At 34.7% G+C, this 19,124-nt stretch overlaps 1 protein-coding gene across 6 annotated transcripts; it reads right to left on the bottom strand.

The window, feature by feature from the left end:
- Positions 1-3,542: 3,542 nt before the first annotated feature.
- On the bottom strand, positions 3,543-18,439 carry LOC121770600 (sodium/hydrogen exchanger 8-like). Of its 6 annotated transcripts, none has more exons than XM_042167352.1 (24): positions 18,294-18,439; positions 17,868-18,194; positions 16,717-16,767; positions 16,473-16,564; positions 14,577-14,654; positions 14,350-14,507; positions 14,107-14,208; positions 13,911-14,028; positions 12,368-12,420; positions 12,227-12,292; positions 11,518-11,562; positions 10,912-10,967; positions 9,993-10,177; positions 9,089-9,136; positions 8,456-8,563; positions 7,178-7,409; positions 6,300-6,602; positions 5,936-6,033; positions 5,731-5,862; positions 5,422-5,640; positions 5,127-5,333; positions 4,679-4,940; positions 4,200-4,492; positions 3,543-4,112 (listed from the first exon to the last, which is right to left on the bottom strand). In XM_042167352.1, exons 2-24 carry the CDS (start codon positions 18,073-18,075, stop codon positions 3,804-3,806), a joined length of 3,423 nt encoding a protein of 1,140 aa, XP_042023286.1. In that variant the 5' UTR covers positions 18,076-18,194; positions 18,294-18,439; the 3' UTR covers positions 3,543-3,803. The 6 variants fall into 6 exon arrangements, with proteins under 6 accessions (XP_042023286.1, XP_042023288.1, XP_042023285.1 ...); XM_042167354.1 differs by lacking the exon at positions 18,294-18,439 and having other exon boundaries at positions 6,300-6,374; positions 6,474-6,602; positions 17,868-18,258; XM_042167351.1 differs by lacking the exon at positions 18,294-18,439 and having other exon boundaries at positions 17,868-18,258.
- Between the last annotated feature and the right edge of the window lie 685 nt (positions 18,440-19,124).

The following is a 19,124-nucleotide window of genomic DNA, read 5'->3' as shown; positions in this document are numbered from 1 at the left end:
TGCGCATTTGTTCTTTGTGGGTCACATAGATGAGTCATGTGACTAAGCTACACAAGGTACATTGGCTGGCTACACTTTAGTAAATATTACTCAATCCATCCACCAATACTCGTCCTATTTTTACCATATTTGTCCTTCACTAATATAGTATCTCATTTGTTTTTTTACTATTTTTGGTTATAGACCTCACATTTCACTAACTTGATCTCACTCACATTTTATTATTATAAAACTAATGTACAATAAAAATATGGTTGGCCTTCCATTACAATTTTTAATTCACTTTTCATTATATTTATTAAAACTCGTGTCAAGTCAAACTGTGCCTATTATTCGCGAGCGAAGGAGCATAGTACTTTGTAGTAATATATTTTGTGAATGGATAAGTAACTTTATTTTGTTGTTTTTATGCTAACTAATGTACCTAATGGCGAATCACGTATTCACAAATAAATATATAAAATGAGGGTAAAGTATCAAATAAAAGTCCAAAGGTTAAGAACTACTCCCTCCGTACCAAGATAAGCGAAATAATTCTTTTGGGCACGAAATTTAAGGAATTGATATTTAAAAAGTTAAAGTAGAGAGAGAAAAAAAAGTAGAAAAGTAAAGAAATAATAAAGTAGGTGAATAATAAAGTAAGAGATATAACTTTTTTGCTAAAAAGAGAAATGACTCACTTATAGTGAGACATCCCAAAAAGGAATATGACTCGCTTATGAGTGAGTAGTAGTCTAGTAGTATATAACTGAAACACTTGAGAATAGCTAAGTATGCACTATTTTTTTTGGACGAGTGAATATTAATATTGGCAATGTTACAACAAAATTAAGTATGCGATTGATAAAAATGTCGAAAGCTATTTATGTCAAAATATACATTCCATATCCCTATAAAAATAGAATAATGCTATGCGGCCACATTATGGCCAACCATAAATTAATAAAATAACAAAAAAAATTGTTTTTTTTTCAAATTTTTGGTTTAATACTACTTGATTTTACTTTTATATTATCTTCATTATATGTTGCTCAATATGTTAGTGTTGCTCTTTCGTAGTTTTTGCTCAACTTATTACTACTGTCATTTCTTGATTGTTGCTCAACGTATACAGTAATTCGTGATATTAATGTGTTTTACGTAATGGAATTCAAAGATAAGTATCAACTCACAAGTCCATTCACACACATATAAGTTTATATCGATAATTCTAATTTTTTTATACATGTAAATGGACTAAATTAATTCTTTATGGCCGACCACATTATGACCATTTAGCATCACTCATGAAAATACCCACAATAGTTCATATAAAAGGGTATAACTGGTGTAATCACTGTATTGTATGTACGAAATCCATTTGTTGGAAAACGGAACCAATGAACAATCATTCACCTATGTTGAATAAATCAAAATAAAGAAAGAAAGAATGGCAAAATCCAGATATGCCATTAAATTCTGGCAACAATAATCAGCATTAAAGTCAGAGTAGTTAGTACTAGTATGTCGTTTTGTTCGCAGGGTCAATATTTGTTAAACTTTTTGGTATTCTTTAAGTCATAACTAATTATACCATTACCTAAAATAATTAATTTCACCTAAATATCTTCTGAAACTTTCCACTATCATATGTAAAACTATAAAAGACCCAATTTCTTTTTTTGTTGATTTCAATTCAATCAGCCAATAATAAGAGTAATAATTACTATTATTATAAAAATAAACAATTAAAAAATTATTATACGATCATAAATATGTTCAATCGACAAAGACGGATACATCAATAAAATTGTAGTACAGTAATATCACCAATAACTTATCTATATATTTTCTAAAAAGAAAACAAATTAAGAAAAAAATGGATACGATTGTCTGCAAAGAGAAAGTGGCTAGTAAAAGAGTTATAATTAAGATTTACATTAGGTGGTCACTAGGTTAGTGCTTTAATAATACTTTAATTAATTATGTAGTTGCCGTCAACTTCTCTTGGAAAGTAGAATTACTGAGAAACAGCTGTTAGAAATTGAAATGATTAATTTTCAAATTGTTTGACACAAAATCTCAATGATTCTGGCAATGCAGGTGGAAGGCAATGAAAATCTAAATGACGTTTTATGTGGCAGCCCACATGTTGTTTTTTTCTATATTTTTTAATAATATTGTATCATTTGCAAATCAATTGATTTGTGTCAGCTCATAATTCCATTGAGTTGTTATTTACATGATTTCGTTGTTTACATATACTGTATTTATTTGATCGTGGACGTGTTAATGGATTCTCACATACCATAGCCTGACATGATATTATTATTACCAGGATCCACGATAGTTTACAACAGTAGTTAATAACTCATGATTTGAATATACTAGTACTATATGTGATTAAATCTAACATGTTTTTTTTTGGTTTGATCACATATATACCGAATTCGCCTATGACGAAATAAGACTAATCATGTTCAATCGGGATCTAACATGTTTCTAATTATATTCTAACTTCACTCTTTCGGCGTCAAACTTCAATAAACACATTTTATTAATATACTGATGTAATGAGTATTTTTAATGTCAAATGTAACAGGTGCATGTCTTGGGCATTGGGTTCAACTTTTCAACATTAATATCATTTTGCTTAATTATTGTGAGATTCAATCTTATAAATTAATTGCACTATATATTTTATCCTGAAATAAAATCTTTCAAATCGAACAAGCCCTAAATGTACTTTATTCATATTTATATATCTATTTTCAGTTGGGTTGTGTATGCTACAAAGCATCTAGTACAAACTCATCCATCATAATATATAGGTGATTTTTCATTGATTCAAAATAGATGAAAAACAAATTAGTTGAGGAAGTATGTGAGAGGGAAAGGGAACATTCTTTCAAGGGAGACAGGAGAATAGACAGAGCATATGATATGATGGTGGGGAGGGAACACTTTCACTTAACCCCACAAATTTTGAACAAGACAAGACCCCAATAAATCCACGCACACTTATCACACCACACAAACACGCTCTACGTACTCCTTCTCACGCCTTTCTTCGCCCACTTGGGTTATTTTTCGCCTTTTCAGACTTACCTCCTTCCTACTATCTTTGGTACTGACTTCAAAGTTGAAAACGATATACTACATCCGTTCCAAATTAGTTGAGACGGTCTTTGGTACTGACTTCAAAGTTGAAAACGATATACTACATCCGCTCCAAATTAGTTGAGACGTTGCTTAGGGACATCAGATTTCAGAAATTGATGTTAAAAGGTTAAAATAAAGAAAGAATAAAATAAGAGAGAGAATAAGACTGGAAATAAAATGACACAAGCTAACTTGGAAACAATCCAAAAATGAATACAAACTTATATAATTACCTTGGAACTGATAGTGTATTACTAGTATAAATTCACGTGGAGAATAAGGGTGTTCCTACATAAGAGCCAAAAAAAAGATACTACCTTTGTCTACAAAAAAAATAGTGTTAGTGTTTTAATGCAAAAAGTGATTAAAATATTATTCATGATGAATGCAAACCAACATCATTAGAGAGAAAAAAAATTATAGAGACTAATTTTAGCATACAACTCAAAATGGAACAGCATAACTATTTTTCATTGTCGGAGTTATATAAATTATGCCATGCTAATACACAAACTACAAACCAACATCTTTCTATGACGTTGTTTAATACTATAATCAAGTCGATAAGCCCACTCGATAACTGTAGCTTTGCTTATCTTATAGCTTGCGATATAGTACATGGTATGCTACAAACAGAGGCATAGTGGCAAAGTTGCGACGAATCAAGGAGCTTGGAGGAAAGACAGTCTGCTTGGTGAATCAATCCTGACAATATGTTCTTCCTCACCACCGGAATCATCACTTGATTCGTCCCTTCTTGCATGGCTTTCATCGGGTTCCCGTGCATTGCCTACTTGTTTATATTCTTCAACTCTAAATTTCTGTTTCAATGTAGTCGACCCTTCTGATTTAGCTGAAACCATTGGACGATGTGTAGGAACTGAAGGAACTCTTGGATACGAAAGACTGTGAGCTGGCTTTACTCTCGAACTTCTTAGGAAACTTCGAGTGCGCCGTCTTCGTAGGTTTATCTGATGATCAAACCGCATTGTCATTTGTCAACAAGCTACTCTGAGTAACAGTGTTTGTGTGTGTGATAGAGAGAGATAGAAACCTACCATGCTGCCATAAACGCCTAGCTGCATTGCCCTTGCAGACAAATTGTTGTGTTGTTCACCTGAAGTTTCCCCATCATGACGACTAGAATTCAAAAGATGTTGAGGCCAATTCATAAGACCACTATGCTCTCTACTGAAAGATCCAGAGTGACGATCAGCCGAACGTGATATAAGAGAAGACGTCCTCTTCTGAAGACTCTTGCCAGCCTCAAATCCTGCAATGTCTAATATGATCACCCTTGCCCTCGTCTCAACTTGATACACTTGCTGATAGAAACTTCCCGCTCTGGCGCCTGCTAAATACAAAGCATATAAAGTAGTGATATGAGAATTATAGAATGTTAGCTGAAGTTTCAATTAAAATATTGAATCATCTTAATCAATCTTTTCAACTCTTAATAATAAAATAAGTGCTTCTTTCAGCAAACCAGAGTGACATATCTAACAGCAGCAAATCTGACAAGTGACAAGCACTGTACCTAATGTTTCTGAGTGCGAGAAACTTTGATCTAGACGCGGCAAAATAGCTGCAGGAGCTGTAAGCATCTCTTCTTGTCCACCCTGCTTTCTTATGAAACCATCCAATAGGAAACCAACTGATTGAGGGAGCAACTCAAAACTCTCCCCTCTGATGTAAATATTCATTATTGATCTTTCAGCAATAAGTGTTCGCAGGTCTTGCATTGACATTTTCTCAAACACGCGAGGAAGCATGATTTTGGCGAGAGCAATAATACTTTCCTGCATAAAAAGGGGTTACTTAGAACATCAGCTAAGGGAAGATCATAAGAAATTGGATTACCACTTGATGCTAATTGCTAATAGATCTTTACTGCTAAGACGGAAGATGGAGAATGCAAGTAAAGGTAGTAAAGGAAGCCAGGTGAAAATAAGGAAAAGAGAAAAATTAAGGCTACTTATACCGACCCGCCAAAAGAAATCTTCTACTGCGGGATCAGATCTCAATACAGAGAGTATTTTTTCGGTCTCGATAAAGAAGCACATGACCACAGAGTTGGCCACAATATCGCAGGTGTAGTGCTTTTCAGCAAGCACTTCATACAGTCCCAGAGTACTCCCATGAGTAAATGTTGGGTGCAGGAACTGCTTAGTGCTTGTATCTTTAGTCGACCACTGCCAAGCACGGGCATTCCATTCATGTGTAAGGGATAACACAAGAAAATCAGGTAACTGCTGCAGAGCAAAAATAGTTGCAATATACCTTCACCACTCCATTTGACAATAACCAGATACCAGTTGGCTTTGATCCCTCCTTATAAAGGGTGGTTCCAGATAGTCTCATTATTTCTGTCGTAGATCCTGCTAGCGCCTCGCGTGCTGTGGCTGGTAGTGCTCCCAACAGAGGATTTGCTGATATCAGATCCTTTATTTTTGGAATTTTCACCATAGGTGGATTTCTTAGGAGCTTTTTCAAGTCAGTCTGTACAGAATATTAAAAGTTGTTTATCAAGATCTCAAACAAAAACATTATACAATCATAAGCATAAGAAACTTGGCGATCGTAATCTACCTGGACAGCATCATGAAGGTGGCTCATCTCCTTTTCTTCTAGTAAGCCTATCTTCTCAAGATTATTAACATATTCAATCAAATGACTCAGCACTGAATATGTAACTTGTCTTGTTTTCACAACACGTAGCACCTGAAGGTGTTATCAAAATAAATATCATAGAACATAATTTGCAGCATGTGCAATAAATTTACCTTCTATATACCTGAGGAAACGTAACACGAACATCTTCTAAAAAGATTCTTGCTTCCTCACCCGCTTGCTCACTTTCGCTAATAACCATGGCTGCAATCTCACTGTCTCCTAAAAGATCAATGCTTGTGTGAGAAAAATTAAAAAAGAAAAGATAAAAAAAGAAGTTAAGCGGAAGTGGACTCAAATTATATTAGAAAGTAAAGTATAGTATTAGAGAAGTTAGTCATTGATCATAAACTTCTTTTGCTTAAACTCTGTATGGTTTTATGAAGACATCCTCTGGGCCAGGAATTATTTCTGTCTATAAACAAAGACGATGAAAGATAAAAACATGTGATGCCCACGATTTGAAGAAAATGAACACATGCTCTTACCAATAAATTCATGTAGTTGCTCCCTTGCAATTCTGTGAGCGCGAAGAAAGGCCGCACAAATATAGCAAGCAGACTCTAATCTCTCCACAGTAAAGTATGTAACAAGCTTTTGAGAGACAACGCTTGATTGAAAAAACTTATAGTGATTTGGGATATTCACATAAGATTTCAGACCTTTCCAATCACACAAAGTTTCACTAGATACAAGGTCGAGTGCTTCGTCAACAGATCGCATTAGAAGATTCGCGGTAGTTTGGTTAATCCTTCCCTCATCAAGCATGACCCAGTAAGCTGCCTGAACACCTACAGTTCCACAATTTCCAAAAGTTAGACCAGGTAGCAACGTTATACGCATGAAAAGTTGCACACATAGTACAACTAATAATACATTAACAAGCATCACATCTTTAGCTCGATTATAAGGATTGTCAATTCATCTATAACTTTTATCATCTCTGTCAATCAAAATTTGTTGAACTTTTCCTTGATTGGCTGCCATTTCATATTATCAATTTGATCACATGTTTCCCAACACCGACTAGTTATATTGGTTCATTATTCACTCAAGAAAACTGTTTCCTCCAGTAATAAACAAGTTAAGGCTATTGAAGAGCAACAGTATGGCAATTCAAGATTCCATACCAAAGAGCAACAGAGAACAGAGACTTGGATGATCCAAAAGTACATCTTAAGCACTAAAACAGCTATACTATAGCTAAAGAAAACGATCACAAAGAGCTCAAGATATCAAGTGTTGTGCTGACAATGGCTACTAGAATTGAAAATAACACATTTGAGCCATAAACAGATTATTAGAGTAATAAAGTAAAATACTAGTAGACTTGAGAATTAAGGAGATCAAGACACAAATTACTTACCATTTAAGAAGCGGACTCGAATATCTTTCAAATTCATATGGTCCGGATTATTATCATTTTCAGATAGAGAATGAGGGTGTATTTGTTCACCATCCGCATCATTTAGGCTCGTTATGTATCTTTTAACAGTAGGCCAGTCTGCCGGTCCCAGTTCTTCATCATCCCCAAGATCACCAAAGGCTTCCAGTGCTTTCTTTAACATTTCATATTTTGTGTAACTTAATATCCGTTTCTGTAACAATAACATAAATAAAAAATGTTAATCTTGAAAACATATCACGAGGAGCATAGTGGGAAGCCAAAACATTATATTGGCTGCCGAACCTGTTCCTTTTCAGTTATTAGGTTTTATTCAGCTTTAGTTACCATGAACAATACCGCCACAACAAACTCTATTTTCTAACAAAAGGATCTCTCCATCATTTCACTTGAGTTACAAGCTTAGTTTTTTTCTTGCTTTGTGTTGAAGTACACACAGTATTCTTGAATTATAAGCGGGAATTTGATATCTGATCAATCAGACAAATCAATTAGGCATATATTTTCCTACTCATCCATGAAGCAATTGGGCTATATTTTAAATTAAAACACGCAACACATAATTAATCTGAGGTAAGGACCAGAGTTTAACTAGATAAATAGTTAAGCTTTAGCTTAATTGTTTACATGTAAACTGTTTTATGTTACTGACTGAATATGGAACAATGCCTAATCAAGAGATGCTAAGAATTAACCAAATACTAGGATTGATTACTGAGTTAAGTTATCATTAGTTATGGCTATCACAATAGGCATTGGTTAAGTGCTTGAATTGCAAAATTGATACTACTATTTAATATCACCAGTGAACAATTAGAAATCTTTGGCCAGAGTTTGGTATGATCAGGCTACTCATTTTGCAATTTTTGTACTCTTATTTCTATTAATGCATAGTTTTATTTTACTTTCAGCTACAATTACATAATATAATTCAAAAACTCTTATTTTGGTTGCTTAGCTGGAGTCAGACTTAAGAAATAGTTTACTAGTTTGCTTGGATTTTACTTGATCCACTATTGCCATAAATTTATTTAATTTTACAAATTTAGATAAACCTACATGCCAAAAAAGTGCACAAGAGCAATCATGTCTTTCGTTTATCAATGCATATTAAATATGTCAAAGACAATGATCATAGTTGTTTGTCAGTAAAAGCTGCTTACCTCAATAATGATAGCATTTAAGTATACAAAAGTCATTGAATAGAGATGCAGAGTAACACAGATGAGATAACTGTACCTTTGCTGGCGAAAGATTATCCATCTTCAGAAAATGTAAAATAAACTGTGTAGTAGACCCATTCACAATAAGCGTAAGAAAGACGATTCCACCAGTCAATAAGACAAACTGCAAAAGCATGAGAAGGTAGGATGGATTATATGACATGCAAATATATAAGTGCACATTCAACTAATTTACATATAATCTATATATAGATATATTGGTAGAGGATCTAATATGAATTTTCCTCCCATAGTAGGTAAAACTCAACCTGGACTGATCTTTATGTAATCCAGGGTTATCATCTTAGTCATAATGCATTTTATCTATTATGGCAATGCATCATTTGATGGAAAATGTAGATCCTATAAAAAGTAATGATCCGAATTACGTTTTACATGCTCCATGTAACAGGAATGGAGGTTTCTACTTGATCTTGTCCCTTTATTATAATGGGAGAGGTTTAAATATATATTTCTTATGGTGAAAACTGTGGGAATTATTGCAGTTGAAGAGCTGACAATAACAAGGTTTTTTATTTGAAAGTCGCCCTATATATTTCACTTGTTCTAGTAGATCAACTAAAAGATACTTTATGTGCATCCTTCAGTGCATTTACAGCTGAATCACAACAATTCTAATACGACGTACCAAATCTCCAGTATCGGGAGAGATGTATGGTGAATTGTCACTGGAACGCTAAACACCAATAAAGTTCAAAGTTAGATGACAATCAAATATGGGATGCAATAAAATATATGGAAGTTGGAGAATCGGCCTGTGAAAAAATTGAGGAACAACAATGACTACTATTTAAGAAATAATTAGTTGATAATATTGCCAATTGCAGTGGAAAATAGGTTAGAAATGGGAATAGAAAAAGATCAGAGAAACTGAAAGCCGGACTGAAAACATTTAAACTTTCTCCTCAATAAAGTCGGCTTACCTGAGAAAAGCCGAACAAACCAATAAATTATCATATTAATCGTCTATCTGTAGTCAATTATCAATTTATCATATTGACTTTCTACCATGTTAATTTATCACTCTGTCCCATAAAATAGAGCACACTACCTAACTTCTATTAAAACGTTTGTCACTTCCATGTGTGCACTATTTATGGGACAGAGGGAATATATCACCTTTTGTTGTATTGAACTTTAACCGTGTATTATAGACTTGAAATGTGTGGATTCATTATTGTTGTATTTTTTAGCTTGAAATATGTATTTTAGCTTCTATACATGATAGATGTGTGTTTTAGACTTGAAATACACACTTTATTAAATTTTAGTGCATCCCAATGCCAGAACATTGAAAGAGTAGAAACAACATCACATTGATGTAGAAGTCTAGTTAAAACTTTTTCCTACCAGCATCAATTGGATCCCTCACTTAATACAATGATTGACTAAGATTGTATCTGCCTTTATCAAAAAATCTACTGCAGTATTTTCCATTTACCGGCTCTTAATTTGGTGAACCAAAAGTAAATTATGTGAGCTAGAAGTATTGATCATGGTAGGAAACTGCAACAAAGGTGATAAAAACTTGCCTTGACAGAGAGTGATAGTGAGAGTGCTACAGCCCCACGCAGGCCAGACCAGATAAGAATAATGGCTTCTCTCCAGTCCAGACCATAACCAAAGTATTGCAGAAATGGATACAATACTCCAACCACAACAACTCTAGATGCTTGAACAAAAACATACAGAAGGACCAGATAACCCCAAGAATGCTCTGTGAGAAAAGAATAGAAGTTAATATAAATTACGTAAATATGGAGAATAGATGCTCACGGTCTAAACAAATTTGACAAAAATGATCAGTGGAACTACTACTCAAGAAAACTCAACTAATAAACTTCGACTGTGTACATTCCGTAATAGTATGAAAGTATGGACCGGATACTGTTTACAAGCATTCAGTCATCATCAACAGCTGTGCAGTCCGAGTTATTGACTCTTTCCTTATCACCCTACCTTAAAGTTATTTACATGTTCAGAAAGTAACTGTCAATTTACTACCCAAACATGAAATAACTTTAGATCCCAAGAGTCCTGCTTTCATCAATCATCATTTACTAAGGACAGAAGTAAGTGGTGGAGGATGGGGTAACTGGAAGCACAGATTGATTCTACTTACTTAAAGAGAGGGCGGTCCTTATGATCCAGTTAGTTTTAGATCTATTGCACAAATTTTGTCATTTAGGAGGACTTCAATCCAAAATTATTTTCAACATTAAGCACATAAATCTGAAACACACCATGCATGCAGTTTCCTTAAAGTAATACAAATCTTAATTCCTTTTCCTTTGACATGGACCATCAAGAATCTACACTCAAATGGATTGGATGTATTTCACAAAAAGAAAATTTATTGTGAGCTGTTTTGTTCCACTTCAAATTAGGAATTGTTAAACATGGATTCATGCATGTGCTTTGTCTGCAACGTAGAAGAAAGAATATATTTACCGTGGGTTTCAAATATGTTGTCGCTGCTGAGAACACTCTCAGCTATAACAACACCACTGCATAGAGTAAAATGCCATTAGGATCATGAAAATAAATTAGGATGTAAAGCAAGTGAAGCTAAGTAAGATTTCTAACCAAGATTGGCTACACAGAAAAAAACTGTTAATATGGCAGACAATCAAGTTGGACATCGTAGAAAGTGTACTTTTCTCATATAAACATAAAAGGACTAGAAAAGGTTCGTTTAGTCCCTTTTGCTTTTTTGCTTTCCAGAGTTCTGTTGTAACTAAAATATTGTGAACAAAACTGCATTACCCCCTCCTACAAAGAAACATATACTTCCACAGGTTTATAATTTTTATTCTTCTGAACCTTGCAAAAGCCCGCAGTCAAAATTCATAATCACTCTCATTGGCAGATCTGAAAAAATCCTTTCCTTAATATTAAGCCCCACTCCCCCTCCCCCAAATGACATATCAACCCAGCTTCCAATAATTAAAAGTTTCCATTTCTTCTGAATCATAGTTGTGAGGGACATGAGGCAGAACAAATAAAAAGAAGAGGACAGAATAATAATTACATGAAAATAGAAAAATTCATTCTTACCTTAAGATGAAGATTAGAGTATTAGCAATATAAGAAACCATTTCCCTGAAACAAAATTTACACTAAATAAGAAAGCAATCCCATAACTGCAATAATATATTTGACTTTTAATGAAAAATCCAGCAGGGGCCATTATATTGTAATTCAAAATTATACATGTAAAAACTGTGACGTAACGAGCACAACCATCAAGACAAAAGTCAAATGAGAAACTAATTAAACTGAATGACCTTTGAGATGGTAACCATATTCACAGTTGACCACACTGTCTTTTATTTTGATTCTGTAAGTATGTTAGATTGTAGGGGGGAAAAGCCAAAGAGACATATATGTCATTTAATGCTTATCTCAAGCTTCTGCTGGCTTTGTAAAAATTTGGAAATTCTCGTTACTGCCAGAGAAAAGACTGAGTCATTGAAAGAAAAGACTGACTCATTGAAAGAAAAGACTGGCTTTGTAACATTGCCTAGCTTAGTCTCTTGTACTATATATATGTGGCCTATGTTTACTAATGAAATATACAACTACTTTCTCCACTATGTCTCTATATTTTACTGTTCTACAATATGCATACAAACTTTAACAATGACTGAATTATTCAATACTACATCCAGACAGCTATATCACATAAACAATTCTTACTATATGTAATGTACCAAAAAATGGTAGACATGAAAAGATATGTAACTAGAGTAACTGAGCAGGATACCAAAAATGATGTAAACTTTGCTGGCTTTCCCCCTTAAAGGCAGTGCGAGCCACAGCAGAGTAGAACCTGTCCAACGTCTCGCTTTAAAGCAGCTGTTTATGAAAGTCGTATGATTAAATTATGAAAATTAAAAAAGCGTACATCCCCAAAGTCATGACAGCCAAAACTCCAGAAATTTCAAATCCTTCTTGAGCCTGTCAACAGCATTTGTACTCATTTATGCTCTCATGAAGTATAAAGAAAATAAATGAATATATGGTTATCCAGAGATTGCAAAAATTAATGACATTCTCAAGAGAAAAAAGGTGAACTTATTAAGAGGATATATGTGGCATGTTTGATATTTTTGTAGAATTGAGAAATATGATAACACGTTTCAGAATTACTCAAGCAATCAATTCTATCAGATTTCTGATCCTTATTCGGGGATTCCTTATCCCTTTGTAACATTTAGCGTGTTTTATATTTTCAGTTTCACATAATTATATCTAAGTCTCATGCTTCTCTAGTCGCAATGGGAACTCAAAATCCAAGAAAAAATGTTATGATTTATCTAATGTTAGAAAAAACTTATGGGATTTCTCTCAATCACTTCTTTAGTAATGTTTTGCTGAATCTGGTTCAATGGTCAAAGCATCTGATAGGGACCCAACTAAGGAAGACGAGCCTCCGTCGATCGTGAGGAAGGACCAAGAACAACCACAGAGAGGCCGGCGTAGAGAGAGAGCGAATCCGGCACATGCAAGGAAAGAGAGACCACGAAGGAATGCTTCTCGACCCATGAAGTTTAAGGATTTCACGTCATATTAGGATTAGAATTTACCAACTTTTATTTAATTATTTTTTATTTGTTTTTGCGTTATTTTTGGAACAATTACCTAGTTTAGTTTATTAAATCTTTTCGGGTTTTCTTCTTGATTCTTTCCCGAATCGAAGAGTCGAATCAAGCAGGGTCCGAACTCTATATAAAGAGTTCATTAGAGAGTAAAAAAACCATTGAAGATTAAGGAAATAAAAATTCTTTTCTTGAAACCAAAAGTTTCGATCCTTAGTTGGTGCAAGTAAGTTTTTTTTGCTTTGCCTTGTTCATTGTTTTCGCGTGCTCTATTCATTCTGATAGGATTCTAGTCCTATCAGCATCACCGCATCAACATGATAAGAACAAGACAAAGGACAAAAAGATGTATATGTAAATCTCTTAAAACTGGTTATGGTTCAAAGGAGAGTAGAATTAGCAGGATAATAGACTATATAATAGTAAGCTATAAGAAAAAAGTAACAATGAGATGGTGTAAAATGGTTGCACTCTTTGAGCTTAAAGTCTATTTTTTGACTGAAGATCATACATTTCTATATATGTTTCAGAATGACCTAAAAATAACATTACCAAGTGGTTAATGCATGACTGCCTTGAGCTGAAGGATCTTTATGTGCAGCAGTAGAATGTTATCACTTATCAGTTTCAGTTAGCAGTTAATAACTAGTCCAGATTCAAGAACACGCGAGTTGAATTGTGTAGAATCAATTATAGTCTCACAATATACAAAATCAAAGCACATTTGAGCACATTACACCAACAATTCATCTATAAGGGCAAGATAAAAGAACCTTCATGCAACATAATACCCAGATCAACAACAAAGTGTCTCATAAGAATAACATACAGGTTTAGAACGGTACATACAGTGAAAAATGCTAGGTAGCTCACAGCCAGTGTGAGAGAAATCTCAATAACAGTGTCATTGAATATAAATCCCAGCCACAAGACAGATGCTATTCCAAAACCAAGACCCATAGCCACACTGTCAAATGAGATAAAAACAATTAAGCTATTTGCATCAAGTTTTGCGTCTAATAAATCTAAAGGTTTATGGACGTACGCTCCAAGAGAGACTTGTGACAAAAATTTGACTAAGCCACCCCAGTTGAAATCCCAGCCAAGAACCATCCGGTAAAACAATTGATAGACAACAATTGCTGTCCTGAAATAAAATAAGCAGACAAATAAGAGAGAAAAACAAATCATTGATATTTATTTGTTAACCACGTGAAGTGTCAGGACATCTAAGCAAAAATTTCCTTTGACAATAGTTATTGCTCAAGAAATTTATTGATGACTATACCCATCATTCATCAAAGACTCTCCTTCAATTATTGTACTCAATTTTTTGCTAGCTCCCAGCTCTTTAAGGAGGGCTACAACAGCCACGGGGTCAGTAGCACTGAGGAGACCACCAAGCAGTAGTGATGTTTTCCAGCTCCAGTTATACGGGAAAGCAAGCTGCATATTTATATTATTCAGAATACTTAAGAATGAAAAGTTAATAATAAGTAAACAAAATCTTCAAACCTTAAGAGCAGCTCCAAGACAAAAGGTTGAAATGAGAACTCCAGGAACAGCAAGTAGAAACATTTGCATCATACACCTCTGTATTGAGTCACTTGAGTGAGAAAAGCAAAGAGAAGTTAATTTGTTCTATGATTCTAATCATATAAACATCCATTTTATTGAATGATGTTGAATTACAACCTAAAAGTGAAACACTGAAAATAGTTAAAGCTGAATGTAGAAAAGATAGAGGGCAGCATAAGTAAGGTTATAACTAGAAAATAAATAAATGAGAAAATTTAGAAACTCATCCAAATGGCAAAAATTAACTCTGAAAAATGAATTTCATTAGAAAACAACTCAGGAAAGGGATTTGTAGTCTAAGCTTGAGACATACAATAGGTGATATGGAACTGTTTGGGTAAAACTTCAAACGAAACTTGGAAAGATGGTGAAATAAATATAAGGCTGGAATCTGACACTCATTCACATCACAAGCGGAAACAAAAGAGGCCTCATTTGGATTAAGATTATACAGTATTGTATCTACTATCTCATCTTACGTAACTAACCATGACCTTATATGATCACTACTGGGTTATAACCTTGACCTTATATGAAATAAATCCAGTTAATATTACATACCCTGTTGCAACAAGACTGAAAACACTCTCATCAAAAGAAAGCAAAAACTCGAATCTCTGGCCTGTTTTCTGCATAACTATTCTCTAGCAGTCTCTTCTGTAGCAACCACCAAGCAGCCGAATCCACGGGCCCCTTCCCCACAAGTCAGCAACTACTCTAGTCACCAAACCCTTGACCCCTCCCCCCCAGTCCAACACCCAGAATACATTACCTACACTTCTATCACTGTTATTATCCTATTTAAGTCCTGCATTACTGAGGCTTCAGATGTGGCTATTACCTCCTGGCACTATCACTCACTTCAAGATAGCTTTTAGGGAAGGGTTTTATCCAAAAATCTGTAATGAGTGATACTGAAGTAAACCATTGCCTAGTCAATGTCGTGGTAAGGGTGAACTATGGAGAACTATAGGGCATCATAATCGCAGAAGGGCGACTTCAGAAGGAGTGACGAGCCTGCAAATCCAGTCTAGGTGAATTGCTGTGCATGGGCTTCGCATATGGCTGACAGCTTCTTGACACCCTCAAAGCTGGTTTTCTGAAGAACTTCTTCTTAATTCTTCTTCTTACTCATATGGAGTGTCCTTCCTTTATCTGGCCGATTCTTTTCACATGACCAAATACACCAAATACGGTCGAGAAAGTATAATTGTAACATTAAAAGTATTATTATCAACAATCTCTCACATGTGAAGTGGGTTACTTTGGGTTAAGGCTTTGCACTAAGAAACTTCGATAAGTAGGTGGTCGCAAGAGTTTTGGCTCTGATATCTGAAAGCTTATCCATTTAACATCAATTAAATTCTTCAGTAAGATGTACTCTCATTCTAAATTGCTCAAATATAATTTGACCTTCTAGAGTACCTTTGGATGCTAATTACTACTACAGGACTACTAGTAATATTAACATAGGTTAATGAAAACCATATGCCAAGAGGTGAGAACAAGGATTTTTTATGCATATGATTAAAAGAAATACTTACCACCAAATTACCTATTGTAACTTTTCCTAATTGTCAATGTCATACAGATTGCTAGACATAGACACTTTATCACAACCCACACACTTTTAGAACTTTAAGCTTAAAAAACTAAGCACTTACAGCTATGTATTGGAAACGCCTTCCAAGACAATATATGCCTTGACACATGAAAGCATCAGATATAGATATAATATTAGTACGCCAGAGTATTGTACCAGGAAAGTAGTAAATTGTTAAATTACTAACGAAATACTACAAAGATACAAAATACAGAAGAATTTCTGCAGACCTTTATCTGGTGCACTTCCATTAAAAATGAACTCTCAAAGAGAAGTGCGGGAAGGAATACAGCCAAGAGAAGTTCGGGATCAATATTAGCCCCTACAAAAGGAGCAACAAGAAACATTTCATAAATAGCGAACAGATTATAATGTTCATAAAATATGTTTTACCAAAAACTGCAAGAAATATGTTTTTGTTCTTGGTGCAGTCATTTTAGGGACTTCAATGATAGTGCAGAGAATTTCACTTACAAAGACGGATCCCGTCGCCAATCTTTCCAAATTTATGGTGTGTTCCATATTCTGCAAAAAAATGTGCATGGTTAAAAACCTGACTTCGCCCATCCTTGATGGACAATTGGTAGTTCATAACAAGATAAGCTTTCAGTGAACCATAATTCACTTATTCACATAAAACCACCTCCCAAGCATGAGTGAAAAAAATATACTAGTATAATAACTGCAAATAGACGTAAATCAAAAAAATCAGCAGCTTGAGCTTGCTTCCCAAAATCAGATTTCAGTAAACATAAACCAAATAAAAAATCGTATGTGAAGTTCACTAAGTACCACTAGCTGTAATTAGGAAGGTACTTTGGAGTCTGGTCCCCATGTGGCCACATTGCCCATACAAGAATTAGTATGCATATATGTATAGAATTATTGTAGTAGTGAAACAGTTGGCTCTTTCCTGAAAGATGTACTTGTTTTTAGCATAAAGCATATGCATCTTTTACTGAAAGAAATAACATCACTGCAGCTGGGGCAAGTAGATGAATATGTGCAGCCCATCATCGACATATAACGACACATGTGATTTTGATATTCAGAAAGTTGAAAAATTTAAGGTGAGGCCATATCACCTTTTCAATTCTCTGCAAAATTAAATATCAGGAATACTTTTATGCATGTGTTCTAGTAGTGTATATGCAGTTATAATAGCTCCACAGTCTCTGTCAAGCACAAGAAGCCAACTACATATTCACGGATTCTGTCTTGCTGTCACTGTCAAGTGTGAATAGTGCTTGAAACTTTGTACTTAAGGAGTAGCTGCATTTCTGAAACTGAAATAATTCAAGGTCCTTATTCGGAGAGTGCTGTTGCACCAATTTGTGTTTCAACAGCTTGTCCCTAAATAATGAGAACCAACAAATCCTAATAATTACTGATTGAGACTACTCAATCTCTTATAAGTACAGAACAATAGCCTTGATTTCAGTAGATTTCCAAGTTATCTATGAGCAACACAAACTCGCATGCATAAATAAAACTAGATAATTAAAAAAGCATACTAACCATAAACATAGGCCCATTGCATGCAAATAAAAATTACTACTCCACTATGTTGCAGAGTTGGATTATGTAGCACCTGAAAATAAAATAAAGTAAACACAGTAACAAACCTAAGGCGCCAAGTCCAATGCCGAGAAGAAGCAAAGCGACGGTGTAAGGCACTCGCGTCCCTCTGAGAGCGTGCCTACAAGCAATCCCCAACACTAAGCTGATCCCGAAGAATAGCACCGCGGCGGTGGGATCAGCCTCGGGTGCAGAGTCCTCTTCCAGCAATCTCAGCGGAAACGACACGACTCGACTAGCCAAAATCGAAGCCATGATTCGGTCAACTCGGTCGATCACAGTTCAATCTCCGAGAGAGATTCAGTCAGCAACTTCAACTTGGCGAATCGAACTAGTGCTCTACACACTGAGTGGAATCAATCGCATCGCCTTTTCTGTGTGATTAAAGCCGTTGAGATGTGAATTGACCTACTTCAGTTATGCAAGCATGATTTTATGTCAAAAAAGCACTGAATAAAATAAAAGCACTCAACAGGTGGGTGGCTCTCGTCATCCGGAGGGGATCATCCAAGGCATAAGCTAATCCACCACATAATACACTAATGATTCATAGACAGGTGGAATCTATTTGTAAAATTAAATAAAAGACTAAAAGTATAAATACGCATAATTAGGGATGTCAATGTTAATATTTGCTCATGATGCTGATAAAAATTCTTGGTTGGATGAAAGGGGTTTTCTAACTAAAATAGTGAACGAACGTATTTATACTTTTAGTCTCTTATTTAATTTTACAAATAGATTCCACATGTCTATTTTTCATTAGTGTATGTGGTGGATTAGCTTATGCCTTAGGTGATCCCCTCCGTCTTTCTATCTCTTGTAGACTTAAAAAGTGGACTAAAAAGTTAAGAAATTTGACATTATAGCCAATTTTATCCGCAACAAAATCTTTCCAAAATTAAATCTTATGTGACATATCAAAATCTGCATGGACTATTCAAATGTTCAAAAGAATAAGAGGTTCTCAAAACGTCATTTTCCCTCAATTTTCCCAATTCTTGAACTTCATGGGGACTCGTATCGGTTCCGACAGCGAAAGATTGTCGGCGAATGGGTAGGTTCGTTCGCAGGATCCTCCCGTCGAGCAGCCTAGAATTCTCGACCAATTAGGGTGTGGCGAGATGAACTTGCGAAAAAATAAAGTAACAATAAAGGATAAACTGAATTGATATTTCTTGAATGAATGATTCAAAAGATAACAAATGCTCTTATTTATAATAGGAGTAACCTAACTTAATGATCAAGAAATAAATATCCTAATTATATAGAAAAGATATAGAAAATCACTAATTAACTAAATA

The sequence above is a fragment of the Salvia splendens genome, chromosome 16 (assembly GCF_004379255.2).
Source record: "Salvia splendens isolate huo1 chromosome 16, SspV2, whole genome shotgun sequence".
NCBI lineage: Eukaryota > Viridiplantae > Streptophyta > Magnoliopsida > Lamiales > Lamiaceae > Salvia > Salvia splendens.
This window is presented reverse-complemented; position numbering and strand designations above follow the sequence as displayed.